This window comes from Anopheles maculipalpis, chromosome 2RL, assembly GCF_943734695.1.
Source record: "Anopheles maculipalpis chromosome 2RL, idAnoMacuDA_375_x, whole genome shotgun sequence".
Lineage (NCBI taxonomy): Eukaryota > Metazoa > Arthropoda > Insecta > Diptera > Culicidae > Anopheles > Anopheles maculipalpis.
In genome coordinates, this window is record NC_064871.1 from 60452397 (window position 1) to 60472083 (window position 19687).

The window sequence follows — 19687 nt, forward strand, 5'->3', positions numbered from 1 at the left end:
TATTCAGCACACATGCGAGTTTTCTCCGACTGGAACAGCTGATGCATCAGCTGTTCTAGTGTAACGTGTGTAACTACACACGTTCTGTCGGGTTACGCGCTGGATCATGCGGGTGCGCGCCGTGTTCTTCTCGGATAGTGCTATTGTCCACTCGGCCATGCTGCTAAGAAATCAAGTAGTGTAAGATTAAGAAACTCAACAGTGATTATGAATGAGTAATAACGATCAATCAATACTCAAACGCCGAGAAATAACCGATTTTTTGGAGTTACAGAAATGATTGAAAACGGAGTGAAGTAGATCAATTCTTATTTTAAATCGAGAAGAAAATGTTATGTAGGAATATCCTGTCATGATGGTCTGACTGATAGTGACTGATCCGAAGTAACAATATTTTACATTTATAGAAATAAGGCATAAGCTTTTTGAATTCAGTGCACTCGAGCCGAGGATATGAAATAATTAGTATAAATAAAAATGCATTTATAAGTATTTTGCAGATTTCTGCGTTTATTGTTTAACTTCAAGTGTACACTCCAATCGTTTTCAAATTTCAACACGTCACGATCCTAGCGTTTTGTTGAAATAACTATTAATAACTTCTGGTAGCAATTACCTGCTCTCTTTGTTGTCCTAATGATATTTTTCGTGGCGAAACCCTTTTGCCGTTTCTCAGTGTCTGTGCTTTGAAGTCGCTAAATTGAGAAATCCCACGTAGTAAACGGCTGTTAAGCAGACCCATTTGTCACAATGCGAATGTGTTTTATTTGGGACGGGTGATTAGGGTAATGACGAGACGACCTGTTACTAGCATAATCGATTTTTGGGGATGATTGAATATTTGGGGGGTGGGGCGGGGGGAGGGAATGGATTGTATGAAGGTTGTTTTTGTGGGGTTTCAATTAGATTGGAATTGCCTATCTTTTAGGGATACAATAATTAATGTGCGACAATTTTAAAGGTGATCAAACATTCGCATAAGGAGCTACAATGTTCGATTATCCACCGCAAGCTTACATTTACCCAGCCTAAATGTAAGTTTGTGGTCGATTACGGAAAGAAACCGGAATTACGGAAAGATAAACCCTTTAGGCAATTTATAAATTATAAATCAATGGAAAGTAGTACGAACAAAACTAGTGATAGACTTAATCAAGATAACGCCCTTAGTAAAGGAAACCCATTTTATAGTTAATAATATTTAAGCTTCGTAAAGCAATTGCAATGAACCTGCTTGAGCCTCTTCCGAAGATTTTTCATTATTTTCATCATGTTCTGGTTGATTAATTGGAGGGTTTCGAAGTAAACTGTTCCGCGTTCCAGTCTGAGTTTTTCCAAGCGCAAGATGATTTGTTGATACAATCGGTACGTATTCATAGTCGATATCTGCTTCTGCATTTTTCATCAGGAAATTATTGAAGTCTCGATGGGTTTCCTGAGGTTTATGTTCCGCTGTTTTCGCCCCATACCAAAGATCCAATTGTTTATCTGGTCCGACAGAGTCTCGCAGTGGTGGTGAGCTGCGTTTTCGGAGGTAATTAAAACAGCACGTCCGGAAGTGTCTCGTACCACAAGCAGATGCGCATTCTCGGCCACATGAATCGCACGACAGTGCTACTGGGAAAGAGCAAGCCACCCACAGTACGCAACCTGCAAATAGCAAAATGAAACAATTTCACGCTGAACGTAGAAACAATCGTAACGATAATTTTGAATACATGTGATTTATGATCGAGATATGGCTAATGTTTAATCATAGTAATGCGTGCGATTGTACATTAGATAACTGAGTACAATTTTATGGCACCTTTAATTGATTGCTACTGCGAAACAAAAGATACCATTAAACAAAACCTACCAAGCAGGCATGGGAAGCGTATCGTAAGAATTGGTTTCCGGTCATGACCTTTCGGGACAACCAATGACGAATGTTCGATATGACAAGGCAAAATATTAATTTTAATGCCGACTATAAGTAAAATTTCAAAGAATACGAAGAAGGAAGGTATTCAACGCAACGCTCAAAAAAAATCTTTATTTTGTATGGTAACAACCCTTTCCAAGTTGTGTCTGACTATCGTTTTTGTACATGTAAGTACATGTAGAAACGTGTAAATCGTTAAATTCAATGCAGTAAATGATTCTTGTTCACGATCAGATCATCAGGATTATCTATCTAATTTTTTTATTGGTATAAAAATATCATGCATAGTTCTTGTCCCATTCGTACTGTCCCCTCTTAGTGACGACACTGACTATTGAACTACATATATGGTTATCAATAAGTCTAGTACGCCATAAATAAGCTTAACAGTTTGGGTAACAAAAAGTCTAAACTTATAAACTCTCATCTGTTTGTAGAAATGAATTAGATAGTTTTAAATATGAGTGACATGAGGGCGAAAAAGCAGAGAAAAATAATGTTGGATACATAATTGGTATGTAATTGTGATGGGCAGGTCGACCTGAATCTGCCGGTTTGGAGTTAAGCGACACGGAGCTTCCCAATTCCAACGAGTCGACTCATGGGTGCAAGAAAGCATATGCGAGTTCGACTAATTGGTTCAGGTCGACCTGTGGGTACGAATTGAATTGTAGGTACAATGGTTTCGGGAGGACCTTATGTTTAGCTGTACATACTAGTAAATCCAAACTCGTTGCACTATTGGGTCGATCTTGATCTTTAGGAACGAACCCGACTTTGAGTCGATCCGTAAAAAGAGTTTTATGAATCATTACTAGTACGCAACCGAGTGTGACATTTTTTTCTAAAAAAAAAAAAAAAATTAAACTTGTGCTGGTTCTTTTGGAAACTTAGTACTCGTTCAGCAATTCATATAATGCTAAACATGCTAATAGCAAAATAAACCAGTGGGAAACATTTTAAAGGGAATATTAAAAATGTTTTAGAATGTATGCGTTCACTAATTACACTTTCTCTTCAAATGCTGTGTATTTATCCACAATGTGTATTTATGGTTTTACACAATCATCGATTGAACACTTAACAATAATTTTATGTTTTCGTTAGTAACACTTACAGCCTAAAATTATTGATATATAAGCAGCGGAATTCATTTTGATACACGAACAGTTGTGCTTTACACAAATTTGGTTTGGAATGCTGAATCTGATTCGAACCACACCATGCAACAAGTGAACTATTTGGCACGCAATTACATGAACTCTACACTATTTGCTACTCTTTCTCTATTTATTGTCGCCCATCTCGATCGGTGTTCAAATGCACGATCTTCGCAGTCCGGCACTTGTTACTACCGTTTGCGTGGCTAATGGAAAACTACACATCCTTACAGTAAAGCATGCGGTATTTATACACAAAATTTTCTCTTCACCAGTGATAAGAAACACGAGACATTGCGCGATGAAGCACTCTTATCACTGCACTTGGTTTTCCTTCGCATTGGGGAGGAGTCAACATGACGTCAGCATGCGTGTAAAGCATTTTGAATTTTCGCGCGCAATCTCTCCGATATACTTATACTTTCCTAACATCTGTCGTGCACCGCTTTTAAGGAATATCTTCACTGAGATCATCAAGCGGTCAGTGTCCATGTGAAATGTTTCTTCGTTCGAATATGAGGATTGTTTTGTTGTAATCGAAGACTTGAAGCGAAAACTCGTCTTGAGAGTTTTTGATCTAATTAACAATTTCAAATTGAATTATTTCTCTCCATTCGCCCTCGTTGAAAGGCGACAGAGTGGCGCTTGTGAAACAAAACTTGACGGCATAAGATTTGCAGATGCTTATGCTTGGAAACTTTGAAATGTTGGTGTTTTTTTATTGCTCAAGAAGTGTTTTAGTTGCCCGTCGCTTTTAAGTAGCGTACATATAAATATAATTCCGAAAGGTGAAAAAAACTTTTATAATCGATAAAACTGTTACAAGCTTACATGTTCATACGCAAAGTAAGTGTGTATATTGTGTGCACTCATCGATAACATTTAATAAACTGCCTGACTTCAAGAAACGTATCATAAATGTCTTTATAGTAATAAAATAACGCCAACCAACGATCGAACACTATTTAAAGGTGTTTGGTATCATCTTAGTTCGTGACGAGCATAACGGTGGGCAAAAACTTTCTTCGAACGAAACGTGTAGGCCAATAAATATGCTAATTTGCTCCAGTGTAATTTTACTTTAATCGCTCTTCGACCGTAATTCGTTGATAGAGGTTGTTTTTTTTCTCAATATTATGTTGCACAATGTTGGATGCAATAGTTTTGATTACAATAAAAGTGAGCAAACAATTTAATGTAGCTCTGATAAACATGTGACAGTAAATTTGTAACATATTTTTCAGAAAACATAAACATTTACTTACGGCGTTTAATTTGTTTGGATTGGAAAGTGATAAAATATACGCCGAAGTGTTCGGATGAATCGTATCTGAATATCTGCTAATCGGATGATGCATGAATCGGTTCATGCTTAAAGCTGCAAACTATCGCTATTACTATGAGGATAATCGTGGCCGAATTAGCTTATAACAAAACTTGTTTCAATCGTGGAAATGATTGCTGACTGGACAACGATAAACGTCTAATAGGATTGCCGGTGAGGTTTAAAGTTGTGAGTGAAGGGAACAGCCATACACCAACATCCAGTTTTGTTAGCATGTTTTCTGCTAGATTTGCTTGTTCAAGGAAGCCAAGTGAAATAACGCCATTACCAGCGGTAGTGCTGAAAATGCGGTTCCGAGCCAGATTGATCAACCGGATGTAAGGCATGAACGAAAACACGGCAAAGTTCACCGTATGCAGCATGTTGTCGCTCAGATCTAGCTCCTCGAGCATGTTGAGATAGTTGAAGCCATTAATGCTAGTGAGAAGATTGTTGCGCATGATCAGTTTTCGCAGGGTGTAGCTCTTGTCTGGGTCTATGTACACCCGGGAGATATAGTTGTCAGCCACATCCAGTTCGATGACGGTGTCGGGCATATCGAGTCCTACCATGCGAACGCCGTTCATCTGTAGATATCTAACGCGGCGCATACGGTAGAATAACTCTCCGGAAAAGATTACAATCGTGCTGTCTGTGTTGACGAAATCATAGTACTGGCCGATGCGGATTTTTTCGTATCGATCATCCGGAAACACTAAGCCACGGACATCCGTTCGTGCTGTGATTCGTAGCCGCTGCACGGTGCACCATTTGTTCTCCACTACCTGGCAGGAAACGTGACTGTACCGTCCTTGCACAAACACACATAATGATGAAACTACCATAAACGTCCTTCGAAGAAAGAATGCATAATTGTTACACTAGTAAAAACGGTTGGATTTGATAAATAATGAAGGAATCGTGATGCATCAAGCACGCTTGAACATCATTTAAGATAGCACCGGTCACTTACAGTACGCCATAGCTGGCCATGCTTGTACACTTGAGCGCAACTTTTCTCAGACTAATGAAAGAACATTGCTGTGCACGTCAGCGATAAATATTGTAGAGTTGTGCTAATAGCTCCAGAGATACACTACTGATCCCTTCCTGCGCTCAGCCCCACTTGCTGTGACTTCCTTGTTTTGTGCCGTACGCTACTACCAGGTCATCTAACAACTAATAAGTGGCATCCAGCGGCGGGGTTAGGCATGTTGACCGACTGTTCCCGATACACGCAATCGAGAACTGATGATCTCCGTAGCTGTCTGTCATAACTTTGATCATATCGGATATCTTACGATGCAACAAACAAATACATGTACAGCGCACCAAGCGATAAGAACATTTTTGCAACACATTAGTGCACAGAGTGCCTAGTCAGCAGTGATCGTTTAAATAGTGAACACTGTACGAATCGTTTATCCATCCGAGAGTTTTGTTCTTTTATTCATAAAGTTATTTATTTTACTTTATGTTAGTAATGTTATATACGACAATACGGCGACGTGTCGTCGTATGTAATAATAAATAAAAATAAGTATCTTTATTTATAATTGATTATGACGGTACAATGCCGTATTGTCATAAAAATTAGTAATGCTATATATATATTGCTACGTTTACACAGTAATGGAAGTTTTTAATTTGCTGTTTGCCAATGTCGTCCAATGTTTCCTAATTGCATATAGTGGAGCATTTGAACGAGCCGTTTATTAGCACAATCGATTGACAATTTATCTGGAGTGATTAAAACTACGGCATTTGAAAGCGAAGGTTAATCGTATACGTATACGTATGAATAGAAAATGGACTGATCCAGCCAGAGAACAGATAATTTATTTTCTTTCATTGTTTTGTTGACCTTCATAGAACTATCGGCTGTAAAGAATGATAGAAAAATTACATGCAGTGTTAGAAGCAACCTTTTGATTTATTTTTCTTATCAACATTTCGATTATATATTGTAAAGCTTCTAAACATAACCATCTAATTTATTTTTGGCTTAACGAGGCCACGCTGGTCATTGAATGAACGGCAGGCTAACATATTTTTTCTTAATTACTGGCATTCGGGAACATGACATTCAGAAATTGATCTTATGAAATTTAAATAAAAAATAAGTAAATATATAAGTAAATACCAAAGAACATAACTTTTTTTTTGAGTTTTGCAGCTCTGCATAATTGGAGGCATGATTCTAGTTTCAATACGAATCGTTCACGATCTGCACAGCGATCACTATGCACATATATTGGAAGAAGACGTTGTTTGGAATGGAAATATGTCGGCAGTTAAGGCGAACGCTTCACTACTGCTAATATGAAAATATAAATCATACATAACCAAAACTACTAAACCTAAATGTTTTAATAATATTAAACACAGACAACTCATCTATCAATAGGTAGCCACAACCTATCTCTTGGCCTGCGATACTTCAGCTGGACATATGATTCTTTTTTAACGAGCATTAGAACCATACATTTTCAATAGTCATAGTTCTGCGCGTAGCAGCTAGTTCTTTGAGTTGAAAAAATGATGGTGATAATCCCACCCAAACCCCTGCATAGGCTCGCGGTCGAGGGTGGTTGAAGTTTTCTTTAAGATATTTGATTGTAACTCTATTTCGGACTCTATTTGTTCAGGTCATAGAACGGACAATTAATAAGACTAATTGTACCAAATTTAGACTAAAAAACTTATACGGAATCGAAGTAACATTTTATGTTATAAGAATTGACAACTTTATATATTGTACATGAGCATGTAGTATATTGTACATGTGTATGTATCTACTTGTACATGAGTGGTCCGGTGGTGGAGGCGACTGCGGCGCCGGTCTTCATACGGCAGGACCGGGGCTTAAATCTCATTCGGACTGTCCCCCTGTAGTAAGGACTGACTATCCAACTAAGTGGTATCGGCAGTCTAATAAGCCATTCGATTGCCGGCGTGACCTAGAAATTCGTTAAGCCAAGAAGCAGGAAAAGTAGATATATTGCACACATTTTGTCATTGTTTGCATCCCACGTTGGCGGTCTGGTGGCCCCGTACGAGGCCTTAAAATTCAAAAGATTTTTGGGCTTAAATGTAAAAGGTCCGCCGTAGGTCAAATCAATATCTTGGCCCATCTGATGGCTTCAACCAGGCCTCCAATATTTCTTAATTTCTACCTACCGAATCCTCTCTTTCCCTGTGGACGGTCCAAAAAGAAAAAGTGGGTTGGGATGTACGGTACCATTTGCATGGCAAATAGCATTCACAGTTAGTTAGTTAAGTTAAGTATATTTCCATTTTAACAAATTTAATCTTACACTAGTGGCTGTGATGTTAACATTAATGGGTACGAATGCATCTTCTCTCCTCATTGGTATTTTACCTTATTAGCAACGTGGCTGAAGTGAGATTTGGCGATTGTGTTGTTTTAAATATTAAGGAAAAAAATGTGTTAGAAATTGAAAAACCCGTTAATTAAAAGAAAACTAAAACTATTGGTTCTAACGTATCCTTATTGCTAGCACTTTTTTTAAACAAATATTTACTATTACTTTGGACGACACGCTTATAAACTACCAGCCTAAGAGGGCAAATCTTTTAGCATTTCCAACGTGCTGGAAAGGCACTTGGCACCATATGCCGCTTTTTGTTTTTTTTTCAATATTTCCTCTATAGTGGGTAAGTTACATTCTAAGTGAATTGTAGACGTTTTGTACCAAGGGGGAACTTTAAGAATGGCTTTTAAAAATTTGTTTTGCGATCTTTGCAGATACTTATGCGGTGTTACGTGTGTTGGAGCACAGTTTGACCATACTGGTGATGCATACATGTATGTTATGATTGGGCGAACTAATGATTTGTATAATAACAATTTGTTATGGATTGAAAGCTTAGATTTTCTGTTGAGGAAGCTGTATAGAGTATTAAATATTTTTTCGCATTTTATGGTTATATTTTCTATGTGGGTTTTGTATGTCAACCTTCAATCGAGAAATATTCCTAAGTATTTAATGGAGCTTGACCATGCAATTTCGTTACAGTTAATTTTTAAGGAAGGAAGTTGGCGGGAGCTGGTATGTCTTGTAAAAAATATGGCTTCAGATAAGGCGCCATTAACTTTAAGTTTCCACTTTTTACAGTATTTAGAGTACTTTATAAGGGCTTTGTTTTAGTGTTGTCTAGTGTTTTAATCACCGCCTTCGGTTTTTTTTGCTGATGAGCTGATAGTGCGACATCATCAACGTAAAACTCTTGTTCGCACTTCGGCATGATTGGAATGTTTAACGTGTATATATTAAATAACAGTGGGAACAGAACCCTTCCCTGCGGTACCTCTGCTGATGGGGTGTAGGGGCTTGATGTTGAATTCGCGATGTGTATTTTGTTACAACCTATTTTGTTATAATTGCTTTCGGAGGTAGCCTTTTGAGAGCGTTGTTATTTATCTTGTCAAAACCAGTTGATTTACTAGTTTTCAATTGGTTTAAGGTTTAAGATATGGGAAATTTCTTTGGGTTTGGATAATTGAATTGAATTTTGATTATTATGATTTTGAGCTGAGCGAAACGTATCGCTCAGCTACGTTACGTATCGTAACATTGACTTGACGGGGGCGGCCCGATGGTGTAGGCGACAGTGGCGCCGGTCTTCAAACGGCAGGATCGGGGTTCAAATCCCATCCGAATCGTCCCCCCGTAGTGAGGATTGACTAACCAACTGTTGGGAAAACGTCGGATAATGTCTTTCGGAAACGAGTCCTTTATTACACTACACACAGTGGGATTGTTTTCTGTACGCTTTATTTCACATTCGTGCGATTCAACGGATAGCAGGCGAGTGAGTTTAGTTCGTGCAATTTTGTGAGCTACATATGAGCTTGGCAGTGATGCCAGACTGTCAGTTTTTCAGCTTTTGCTTTTGGGACGTATTATATGATATGATATCATATAATACGATATGATATGATATTATATGATTGCTGATCCAATACCCCAACTCGGACCAAAACGCAACAACAACTAAAGTTTAAGAAACAAACAATCCTACTCCGGTAATCATAAACGCCATTCTATGTCCGCTGATACCTTTCGTGAGACAGTCAGCGAGATTGTCATTTGATGCAACATATTTCATTGTAATTAATCCCTGTCTCACAATATCCCGAACAAAATGGAAGGTTACATCGATATGTTTCGTTCTTGTACTAAATGCTTCCCTTTCTGTCATTATTAACGCACTTTGATTGTCACAGTACAGCTGGATGGTTGATATGTCATCGAACTGCTTGATGAAACGGAACAACCATACCGCTTCTTTAGCCGCATGCCCAATCGCCACGTATTCAGCCTCAGTACTCGACACAGCCACACATTGTTGTCGTTTACACGACCAGGCTACCGCACCCTCGGCCAAATTGAAGAAATAACCGGAGAAAGATCGACGCTGATCCAGTTCGTTTGCCCAGTCTGCATCCGCGTAACCATTTATAGTATCCTTCGATCCACGCCGATATGCAATACTATAATTTGTCGTCCCTTTCAAATATCTCAGGAACTTTTTACTGCTGCCCATTGTGTTTCATCGTGTTTGTCATTGAATCGGCTTACATTGCTGTCTGCAAATGCCAGATCGGGTCTTGTACCTTGCACTAAAAACAACAGCGCACCAACAGCTTCGCGATAAGGCACATCTATGTGAGATTTCGTATGCGATCTAGCGATTAGCTTTTGTACTATGTCGCAAGGTGATTTTACAGCATTAGAGTTCTCCATTCCAAAACGAGTTAACAATTCTTACGCATATCGCTTTTGATTGATGCGTATAAAGTATTTTTCGTACTCGATTGTCATTCCTACGCATGTTTGCGCCTTCCCCATGTCTTTCATTTGGTAGGCTTTTGTTAATCTCGATTTCAGATCATCTCGGTTGAATAGCGTCTTTCCAAAAAATTAGGATGTCGTCCAGATATATAGCGATGATCAGATTGCTGTCATGATTGTGGTATACGCATGGATCCTCTGCTGATTTCCTCAGCCCAAAAGATTGCAGGGTTTTATCTAGGCAAATGTTCCAACATCTTCCACTCAGCTTCAACCCGTAAATAGCCTTCTTTAATTTGAACACTCTTCCGGAACCATCATCATAACCATCGAGTTGTTGAATATAAATGTCTTCATCAATAGGTCCTTGTAGATAAGCAGATACTGCATCCATCTGATCGATGCCCATATTCTTCTGTGCTGCTAGGGCTATCAGTATTCGAATCGACTTATTCGAATTTCGTTGTAGTCCATTCCTCGCTGCTGACTGCATCCCTTGGCTACAAGTCTAGCCTTATGCCGCACGATCGATCCGTCTCCAGCACGCTTGCGTTTATAAACCCACTTCGTTTTCAGTGCCTTACGGCCTTGTGGAAGTTCTACCTTTCAATGTACTCTCTCGATTTTCCGGATCTTCTGGTTCGCAATCTGTAGAGAAATAGAAGATGAAATCTTCACGTAATACCGCACGACGTATACGTTGGGACCGCCTTGGTTCGCTTTCAGGAGTCGCTACTGCGTCTATGAAACCTTGCTCCTCGTCATCCGATGATGTATTTGGCGTTTCTGCCTTCTTCATATTTGATACGTCCGGAACCCCAACTGAAGTTACTAGCTGGTCACAATCATCGGTCGTATCAACAATGAATTGTTTGTTGGGCACACTTTCGAAGAAACTAGCGTCTCTACTAATATATATTCTTCCATCCGTTTGATTATAAAACCTGTAGTTTTTCTCTGTGATCATAAATCCAACAAACAACATTTTTACGGCTTTTGGGTCCCACTTAGTACGTTTTATCTTGGGGACATGCACCATCGCAGGCTCTACAAAGGTTCGCAACCTGGACAAGTCTGGCTTTCTGCCGGTCCAAATCTCTTCAGGACAACGATCACCCAAAGATCGATTTGTTGAACGATTAACTATATGAGCTGCATGATTCACTGCCTCGGCCCAAAGCTTTCGATCAACCTCAGAGTCCACAAGCATGCACCGTGCTCGTTCGATGATCGTCCGATTCATTTTTTCGGATATACCATTCTGCTGGGGAGTATACGGCACTGTTGTTTCGTGTACAATACCGAACTGCTTACAATTTTTTGCCATTTCCGCATTTACAAACTCCACCCCGTTGTCCGATCGCAAATGCTTTGCGATCTTTTACTCCTATCTGATTTTCCATCCTGACTATGAAATCTCTAAAAACAGGAGCTAACGCTGATTTCTCGGTTAAGAACGAAATAAAAACTTTTCGAGAGAAATCATCCACAAAGACTGCAAAATATTTTGAACCACCTAAAGACGGACTCATTGGACCACACGGATCTACATGCACTAACTCGAGGATTCCTTTGGTATTAATTGTTGCATTCTCTTTCTTGGAAAACCCTTTCCTTGCTTGTTTTCCTTTCGCACACGTTTCACAATTGGAGATAGTTTATTTTGTGTCTGCGAATTTCACGCTACCACTAGCTTTCTCGATCCTTTTTAGTCCGCCGTAACTCAAGTGTCCTCAAGTGTTTGCGTTGCCAATCAACCAACTCATTTTTATTGGCCAACATACACAGCACATGATTTGCATCTATTTTAAATGTTTTGATTGTTTTTAGTTATTTTCACAAATTTCCACGGTTTAGTATGGTTATGTTTTTCTTTGTTCATTGATTCTAAATGTTTTGACCAGGCAGCATTTCGCAATTCTGATAGTTTTGGGTCAAAACTATCAGTAGTTTTTTTAGGAAATAATAAGACCGTTTTATAGTGATATCGAGCCTATGTCTTTCCCATTTTTTCCTATATGTATTGCGAAGTTTAATGAGCGAGAGAATATCTGAGGGGATAATTAGGTTGTATTTTCCTGGAGATTTTAATGGAACTGCAGTGTCGTGCGCTGATAGTATTGTTGATGTGAGTTTTTCAATCATGTTGTCTACTTGTTCATATGCATTAATATTATTGAAGGAAATTTCGGATGGGTTTATTCTAGAGAAACTGCATGTGTACTCGTTAGAGTCGGAGAGAGAACTGAATATAGCATTCACAAAGATCACCGTCCATTTCGTGGAGTTCGTCATTGTAACGGCTCCTACAAGTTGCGGCCTGCGTTTTAGAGTTGTAAAAGTTCTGTGCGTCTGACTTCATTTTAATTTATGATTTTATTACAAACAAAAAATGCTTCAAGGGGGCCACTCATGGCCCGTTGAATTCAAAATGAGTTATAAAATTATTAAAAATTACACGATGCTCAATAAAGACATTTTTAAAATGCGTATAAAAATGAACATCAGCAGATTATTCTTTTCTGGGTTAGTTTGAATTTGTACATAAAAAAGAAATAAAAGTACGACCAATTCGAACCATTTTGATATATTTGTAGCAAGCACACCTCATTTGTGATTTATGAGTTCCAGAGGGCCGAAATTATCTTGAAGATGCTTTAAGGATTACAAAATTTAATGTCTAGCAAATGAAATTATGAATATTCAAACGAAGGAATGCTTAAGTCTGGGATCCTTGAAATTAACTTCATATCATTTCAATCATTTCATTTCAATCATATCATTTCAATTTAATTTGAAATGAACTTCATATTTGTGTGCAGAGAGCTCATTCAATGATTTGCTAGGCAAGCAAGTACGATCAAACATAAAAAAATTTGTATGATTAAGATGCAGTGAGCTGAGAGGACACAAAGTCTTCTAAAGTATAAACAAATATTATAAAAATAGCAGTTAAAATCTCCGGACAGCGTTGAAGATAGTGATAGGTGGGGTTGACCTGTGCCTATGATTGACCTGTGACTCGGAGCGGTTTGGGTTGTGTTCCCGATTCCAATGAGTTTGGTCCTTAGATACAGCAAAGACATATGCGACCTGTTCGTTCAGGCAGATCCGACCTCGTTACACTCACGGGTCGAACGGGTTGGATTCTTATAGGAACGAACCAGACTTTGTGTAGATACGTAAAAAGCGTCGTATGACCCATCACTACCTGAAAGGTATAATGATTTTTTTCGTAGAGACCACGAAGAGCTGATTTTCACCAGGCGTTGATTTTCAGTGCAAGCTTCCCATCCCTGGTTATGGGTCACCAAACTATTAGCGACACGATGCATTGGAACCCCATCATCTGTATACGGGACTGAAGAATACTGACAATGTTAGCGTTAACAGCCAATCATGATGGATACTAGGAGGCTGTTGCAAAACAAAGAGTTTAGTCATCCGAAAATATAGACTATTGATCTGCGTGCCACAAAAGCATCATTTGGCCTTGTTCGATTCTTCTTACTTGTAGTCTCCTGATCTATACGTTTCTGGTAAGCCATGTATCCTATGCCCTTCGTTATAATGGTACAGGACTATCGCTATCGAGAGTCCTGACGGTCCTTGGTCCAATTCCTCTTACGACGCGATACTCCTTCACCGTGCGGAGAAAACTAACAACAAGTTACAGCAAGTTGATACTACGTTCGTCTAACAGGAATGCACGCAAGGGACCCAATACTTATGGCATAATTTCATGTATCTTCTGTGATCCGCTAAGTTTTGCCTAATCGTCTTCTGTCCTTGAATTTTCTTTGTCAAAAAGATAATTTACTTACAGTTATGCATATGCATCGTTAGAGCGGCCTGGAATTAATGAAACTTTAATATGAAAACCAATATTTTGTATTAAGCTTAAGTCTTTGTTGTACACACTACCCACTAAGACAGCTGGGCAGGGGTGAACTAAAGTAACTTAGGAATTCATAAGATGCTCCGAACTTAAACTGTGTGATGTGAAAAACGTAATAATGTACTTTTCGAATGCCACTGTTAGACGCAGTGGCGGATTTAATCTCTCGGAGGCCCTAAAAGGAATTGAAGTTGTTAGAGGATTCGTTGGCTCATCAACTCGGGGCCCCCTGCGGCAGCTCACTCCGCTTATCGTTGAAGCCGCTGCTGATTAGACGTTTTGAATACAATGAAAATTATAAAATATATTGGGTTTAAAATGGTTGCTCTTTATTAGGGGAATTCGTGTGTGCTACAGTAGCGATAAATGCTGTCATAATCTTCATCTCATTAATCTTTTTTCAACTTTTGGTTCTCTGTGGTTTTTCTTAGCGGAAGTAACTTTTTTTCTTCTTTGATTGAGTTATGATTTATCTCTAGTGTGTTGTAGATTTTGCTGTATATTGACTTTGGTTTTCAATGAAGTTATATTTTGTGGATTTTAGTTTAAAGAATTATGAGATGTCGTTTTTGGAATATGCGAGAACGTATTCTCGGATCGTAGCAGAATAGCTTACATTAAGTTATGTTTTACATTGGTATTTCTTGTTGCAAAATGATACAGCAAAACATAATGGGGATATCTTTAAAGTTATTGCAATTATCATAGTTTTAAATGAATGTCATACAGCATAGCATGTTTATGTTTCACGCCCTCCTTCGTTCTTAAGAAGGCGTTTATCGAGAAACTTTCGGGTACAGTTGATGCAAAATATTACATATGATACATGTGCTTATTTTGAACGCTTTACTAAATGTTACACGAGTTCTTAAAGGCACGCCGAATTGATAAAAGTTTCCTGCCAAAACAATTCGAGCTTTAATCAAATGAGTTTCCATGAAAGTTATACTCTAATGAAATTTCCATATACAAACAATAAATTAGCTTCAATGACACAGTTCAATTGAGTAGAATAGTTTCCCATTTTTAACGATACAGTTTTTAAAACAAAATTGACTTAGTTTAAATAGATTAGTTGTAGTTGTTGGTTAGTCTCACTCTTGCATTATATTATTATTTGAAATCATCCTACATAATAACCCTCGGAGCATTAATCCATTACTTCGAACATAAATTTATAATGATGATAAAGAAATCGTTGGATGAAGAAAGTGATTATTGTTAAAACAGTATTGTCTGATGTCAGGCCGATATTTTTTTTTTTGGGTAAATAATTTAATTTGTTTAAAACAATCTTTCCTACAAGATGCTTAGTATTGAACCAATGTGATAAGTATTGCAACTGGTTTAAGTGTGTTAACTTTCACTAACTCATTGAGTTGATATAATGATTACATTATGAGATTTTTATTATTGCAAAGATATTTGAGATCTTTTTTTTGTGTTATTCAATTCATAGGCTGTTCGAGCCATTCAATGGCTGATGCAAGAAAAAAATTATGTAATGATAAGTTCAGAGAGATGCGTAATATCAATAATAATATCACACTCAATAATATCACACATTAGCTAGCAGTTTTACAGAAAGAAGTATCTTTTGTCAAAATCATTCATTCATAATTATTCAGTATTTATTATGAATCGTGGAAAGTTAGCCAACAAATGAAAAGCATTTTATATTTGTTTGACAATCGACATCATCGAAGGTTGTGGTTTAAACAGTTTATATTTGTTGTTTCCCTAACATAAGTTTGACATCCATCAGCACTACGCGTGTTTTCCTATGGTTAACTTAGTGTCACTCTCTCTGAATTGTTTAAATTGGTTTGACATTTTAGAATTACTGCTTTATCGTGGTCTAAACCTAATGCTACGATAGAATTCATCAATGCGCATCGCATTAGTTGAAAGGTAGGGCTAGTTTCAAATTTAGTTGAGTTGAGCTTAAAGCTTATACGCTAACTAAATGATATACGTTTATCGTTCGATACGACACTATGGTTATCTCCCCGAGATAATCCCATTTTAATTTTTCCAATAAATAATAATAATAATATTTAGTTTGTAGCTTGCGTTAAGTCTTCGGATAAATTAACGGATAGATTAGAATGACCAATGTTTTTTTTTTTTCAAATGATATTGTGAACCAGACATGAATTTGTAAATGATGATGGAATTGTTTCAATCAATGTAAACTTTTTAACAAACAATCTATGAAACCCCTTAAACTGAGGAAAAATGGGTTCATTGAACTAAGCTTTTTTACATAGTTCCCGCTGTACGTTACTGAACAAGACCGAATGAAATCACGTTTCATGTGACGGTACTAAATAATGTGCATGAATATGCGTATTTTATTTCAAAGTTCTGTAAGTGTCGGATTGTTTAAGTTATGTTGGTGTCTAGTTTAATTTTAATTCGATTGAAACGTATGCAAAACTAACCATCTAACAGTAGTTTGTAAAAAGAAACAATGTTTAATTTAATTTTCAAAACTCCATGCACATCGTGTATTGCGTACTGCGGGAACTTACTGTACCTTGGTTACCTAAGCAGAAGTTTTCCTGTATTACCACGCTAAGCGTTTCGTTTGACTTTTCACGAATCGTTGGATCGAATCGGAGTAGAAACTCTAATTTTACAACAGGGACTAATAATCTTGCTAGTAAGCAAATATAAGGCAGCAAAGATCGAGTAACTCGCAACGTGAAATCAAAGTACGAAGTGCTTTTTGCTATCCCTTGCTATGCTATGTATATTGATGAATGTATCATTCAAAGCAATACCAAAAAGGGAGAACTCTTTTCATTATAACTATTGCTATATCAAACTTACTGTGCTGAACTGGATCGGCTTTTTTTTTCTTATCAAGAAATACCGCATGAAAAGCAGCTGGTGGCCCATCAGCTACAAACGTTTTATGTAACTTTGAAACTTGTTTACAATTTTAATTAAAAGTCATTCACTTACGGAACCTTTACTTGTCAGTTTTACTGCTTAGTTTAATGATTTGGATTTCGCTACTACTATCCTAAAATAGGCAAGGTAGGAGATTGAAAATGTATCTATATTGTATCTACAAACAGCCTTTATATATACTGATGCGAAGAATCTTCAACTAGTATTGTTCATCATCACTAGCCCTAGCCTGAAGGAAAAAATTTGAAACTAGTCGATTTTGCTAGTTTTTATAATAATATTGTTCTCCTGCAGCAACGAGGTGGATTTTGCTGGCGATGACGATCGCGATGATGGGCGAGATGAGGAGATTATGTGCGGCGGCAGAGACGTAGATGATCCTATATTAGTCGCCGACGCTATAGGCGATGAGTCCGTAGGCTTTCCGTTTTTAAACGTCGGATGATTTATAATTGATGATGGCACCGGACTAAACAGAAACGTGACTAGTTTGCATAGCAATGTGCAAAGAATTGCCTCATGGAATACGGCAAATATGCGATAGTTGGGACCTTCAAAAGGATCTTTTAATGCTGGACACAGCATGTGGTTTAGGTTAACTTGCACTGGCTGGAAATAAAACAAAAAACCTTAAATTAATATTTAAATGCAAATAATTGCAGCATGTCGGAATCTAAATCAAAATCTGCGTTGACCCAAACGAACGCTGAAGCATCAAACCAATGAATTCGGAGTTGCTGTTTGTTGACTTTATGTTAATGTTCTGTTCGCAATGTAATATGATTGTCCTACCATTTGATCAATTTTGAATCGTACCGTTGATACCATATGAAAAATCAAGGAATAAATATCGTCTTTATAAATTACTCACAGTTGCTACTACTTGAAGGACCCCAAAGTGATAAATAATTAAAGTAGCATAGCCTATAACATTCCATGTGAAATCATTCAATGCTTCCATGCTATAAACTCCTGCAACAAATTGAAAAACAAGAATCAGGTATTTCAATAACTGTGAATGGGAATGCCTATATGCTCATATTACCTCCATTTCTCAACAGGAATACAGGTATTATACACATCAGCGCATGCTGTATCCAATAGATAGAAGATTCTAATGGTAGCTGTCGACTGTCGGTTTCGGGAAACATAAATGCTAACAGCGGACCGTTTAAAAAATTCATCTGTAGTCGAAAGAGCACTGTACTGCTTTTTGTCGGTTTATTGCAGGCTAAAAGATATATCTAAAAATGATAGAAAAAATCATCAGGAGTGAAATAAGTATTGTCGTTATTGCTTATCATCAACCACCTTACCTGCATGATGGTAGTAATATGACACGGGTTTAAAATGTAAATCACTGTTCTAGTGGCGAATTTAAAGCCCAGCTCAACTCCCAACGTTAGTGTCATAGTAACAAGTAGAAACTGCTTTCCCCAGCTTGGTACAAGGATTTCGCCAGGAGTAGCCGTACCACGACCTGACACCACGCCTGCTTGAACACATCGCTGGCAATGAAATTCCTCTACCAATCCGCTGGCAATCGAGGCGGAGGAGAACGATCGCTCTCGATGGTGAGGCATCAGCAGATCTCGCGGTTCTGAATCAATTAGATTGCGCTGGTAGTGCAAATGGTGAAGATTGTGATTGCTACTGCTGAGCGATCGGTTTACACCGAGCGCACAGCCTGTCACTCGATCCAACTGTCGGTACGTGATGGGTTTCAGCCTGCTAACGGAACACTTGATTGCAATCAGGCAGAGCGGTATTATGACTATCGTTTCCATAAGTTTTCGACTGGGTGAAAGATATTCTGCACATTCCGGGCCAGTATTACGTGGCACAGACCCGTTGACGCCATCGTACGCCCAGCTGAGCTGCATTGTAGAAAGCTGCAAATAAAAAGGAGTTGGTTTTATCGCTTGTGACTTTGGCACTCAATCTCAAACGCTCAGCTGCTTACCGTTGAAAGATCGGTACTTTGAGCGATGACCTATACCAATCCACGGTACCACTGAATTTGACTGATTCTACTGTTCATCTGAAAGTAAAAAGAAAGCGCAGCAATGTTCTTTACTGTTACGACATACAACCGGGTTGTCATGAGTTAACTATATTAAATTACACGCTTCTTATAGTGTGCAACGGTATACAAATTGAATTAGCATCGATTTAGTTTATCACATTGCAGGGTACAAGGGTGAGTTCAATCGATAAACGAACCTAACGCTTTACGTACTGAGGAACATGCGTTGTTATTGAGGGATTGATGATCACTATTAACAGCTGACATGGGGAAGTTTTCTTTGCTCAATTCGCTTGTTTCGATTGCCACAGTTTTTACGAAAGCTTTAAAATATTTGGTTCTGTAACATTCGACAATACGTATCGACAGGCTGTTTGCAACATAAGAACCCTTTAGAATATATTCTTGGCCGGGCTAATAATATATCGCTGGAGGGTTGGGTAGTAGTTTGGATGGTAGTTTCGAACTGCAGGACCGGCTTTCGAATCCCGTTTAAACCGTCTCTCTGCATGCGGGATCGACTATCCTAATACGGGTATCATCAGATAAATAAGATAAAGCCAGAATGAAGAAGGTGGTAATGGAATGTACGATCCAGTCAAGATTTGAATCCTTAT

General features: G+C 38.1%; 4 protein-coding genes across 4 annotated transcripts in view; 1 reads left to right on the forward strand and 3 right to left on the reverse strand.

The window, feature by feature from the left end:
• LOC126559576 (COP9 signalosome complex subunit 9) overlaps nt 1-19687 on the forward strand; it is a 194968-nt gene that overhangs the window by 14888 nt on the left and 160393 nt on the right. The window lies entirely within an intron of this gene.
• On the reverse strand, nt 1202-3078 carry LOC126559282 (U-scoloptoxin(20)-Cw1a). Its single transcript, XM_050215413.1, has 2 exons — nt 3042-3078; nt 1202-1650 (listed from the first exon to the last, which is right to left on the reverse strand). Exons 1-2 carry the CDS (start codon nt 3076-3078, stop codon nt 1202-1204), a joined length of 486 nt encoding a protein of 161 aa, XP_050071370.1.
• On the reverse strand, nt 4451-5505 carry LOC126558842 (leucine-rich repeats and immunoglobulin-like domains protein sma-10). The gene is made up of 2 exons (XM_050214915.1): nt 5382-5505; nt 4451-5260 (listed from the first exon to the last, which is right to left on the reverse strand). Exons 1-2 carry the CDS (start codon nt 5399-5401, stop codon nt 4510-4512), a joined length of 771 nt encoding a protein of 256 aa, XP_050070872.1. The 5' UTR covers nt 5402-5505; the 3' UTR covers nt 4451-4509.
• Nucleotides 17152-19687, reverse strand: part of LOC126558181 (uncharacterized) — a 407024-nt gene continuing 404488 nt past the window's right edge. Inside the window, exons 2-5 of the mRNA XM_050214147.1 lie at nt 18361-18936; nt 18090-18288; nt 17916-18016; nt 17152-17653 (exon numbers count right to left, since the gene is read on the reverse strand). Of these exons, the coding sequence (XP_050070104.1) occupies nt 17294-17653; nt 17916-18016; nt 18090-18288; nt 18361-18927 (1227 nt within the window). The 5' untranslated portion in view covers nt 18928-18936 and the 3' untranslated portion in view covers nt 17152-17293. The remainder of the gene's footprint in view (nt 17654-17915; nt 18017-18089; nt 18289-18360; nt 18937-19687) is intronic.

Excerpts from the sequence above, each read along its gene's own strand:
- LOC126559282 (XM_050215413.1), bottom strand. The coding sequence starts at position 3,078 with ATGAATTCCGCTGCTTATATATCAATAATTTTAGGCT. Across the intron at positions 1,651-3,041 it reads TATATCAATAATTTTAGGCT|GTTGCGTACTGTGGGTGGCT; the intron begins GTAAGTGTTACT and ends TGCTATTTGCAG.
- LOC126558842 (XM_050214915.1), bottom strand. The coding sequence starts at position 5,401 with ATGGCCAGCTATGGCGTACT. Across the intron at positions 5,261-5,381 it reads ATGGCCAGCTATGGCGTACT|GACGTTTATGGTAGTTTCAT; the intron begins GTAAGTGACCGG and ends CTTTCTTCGAAG.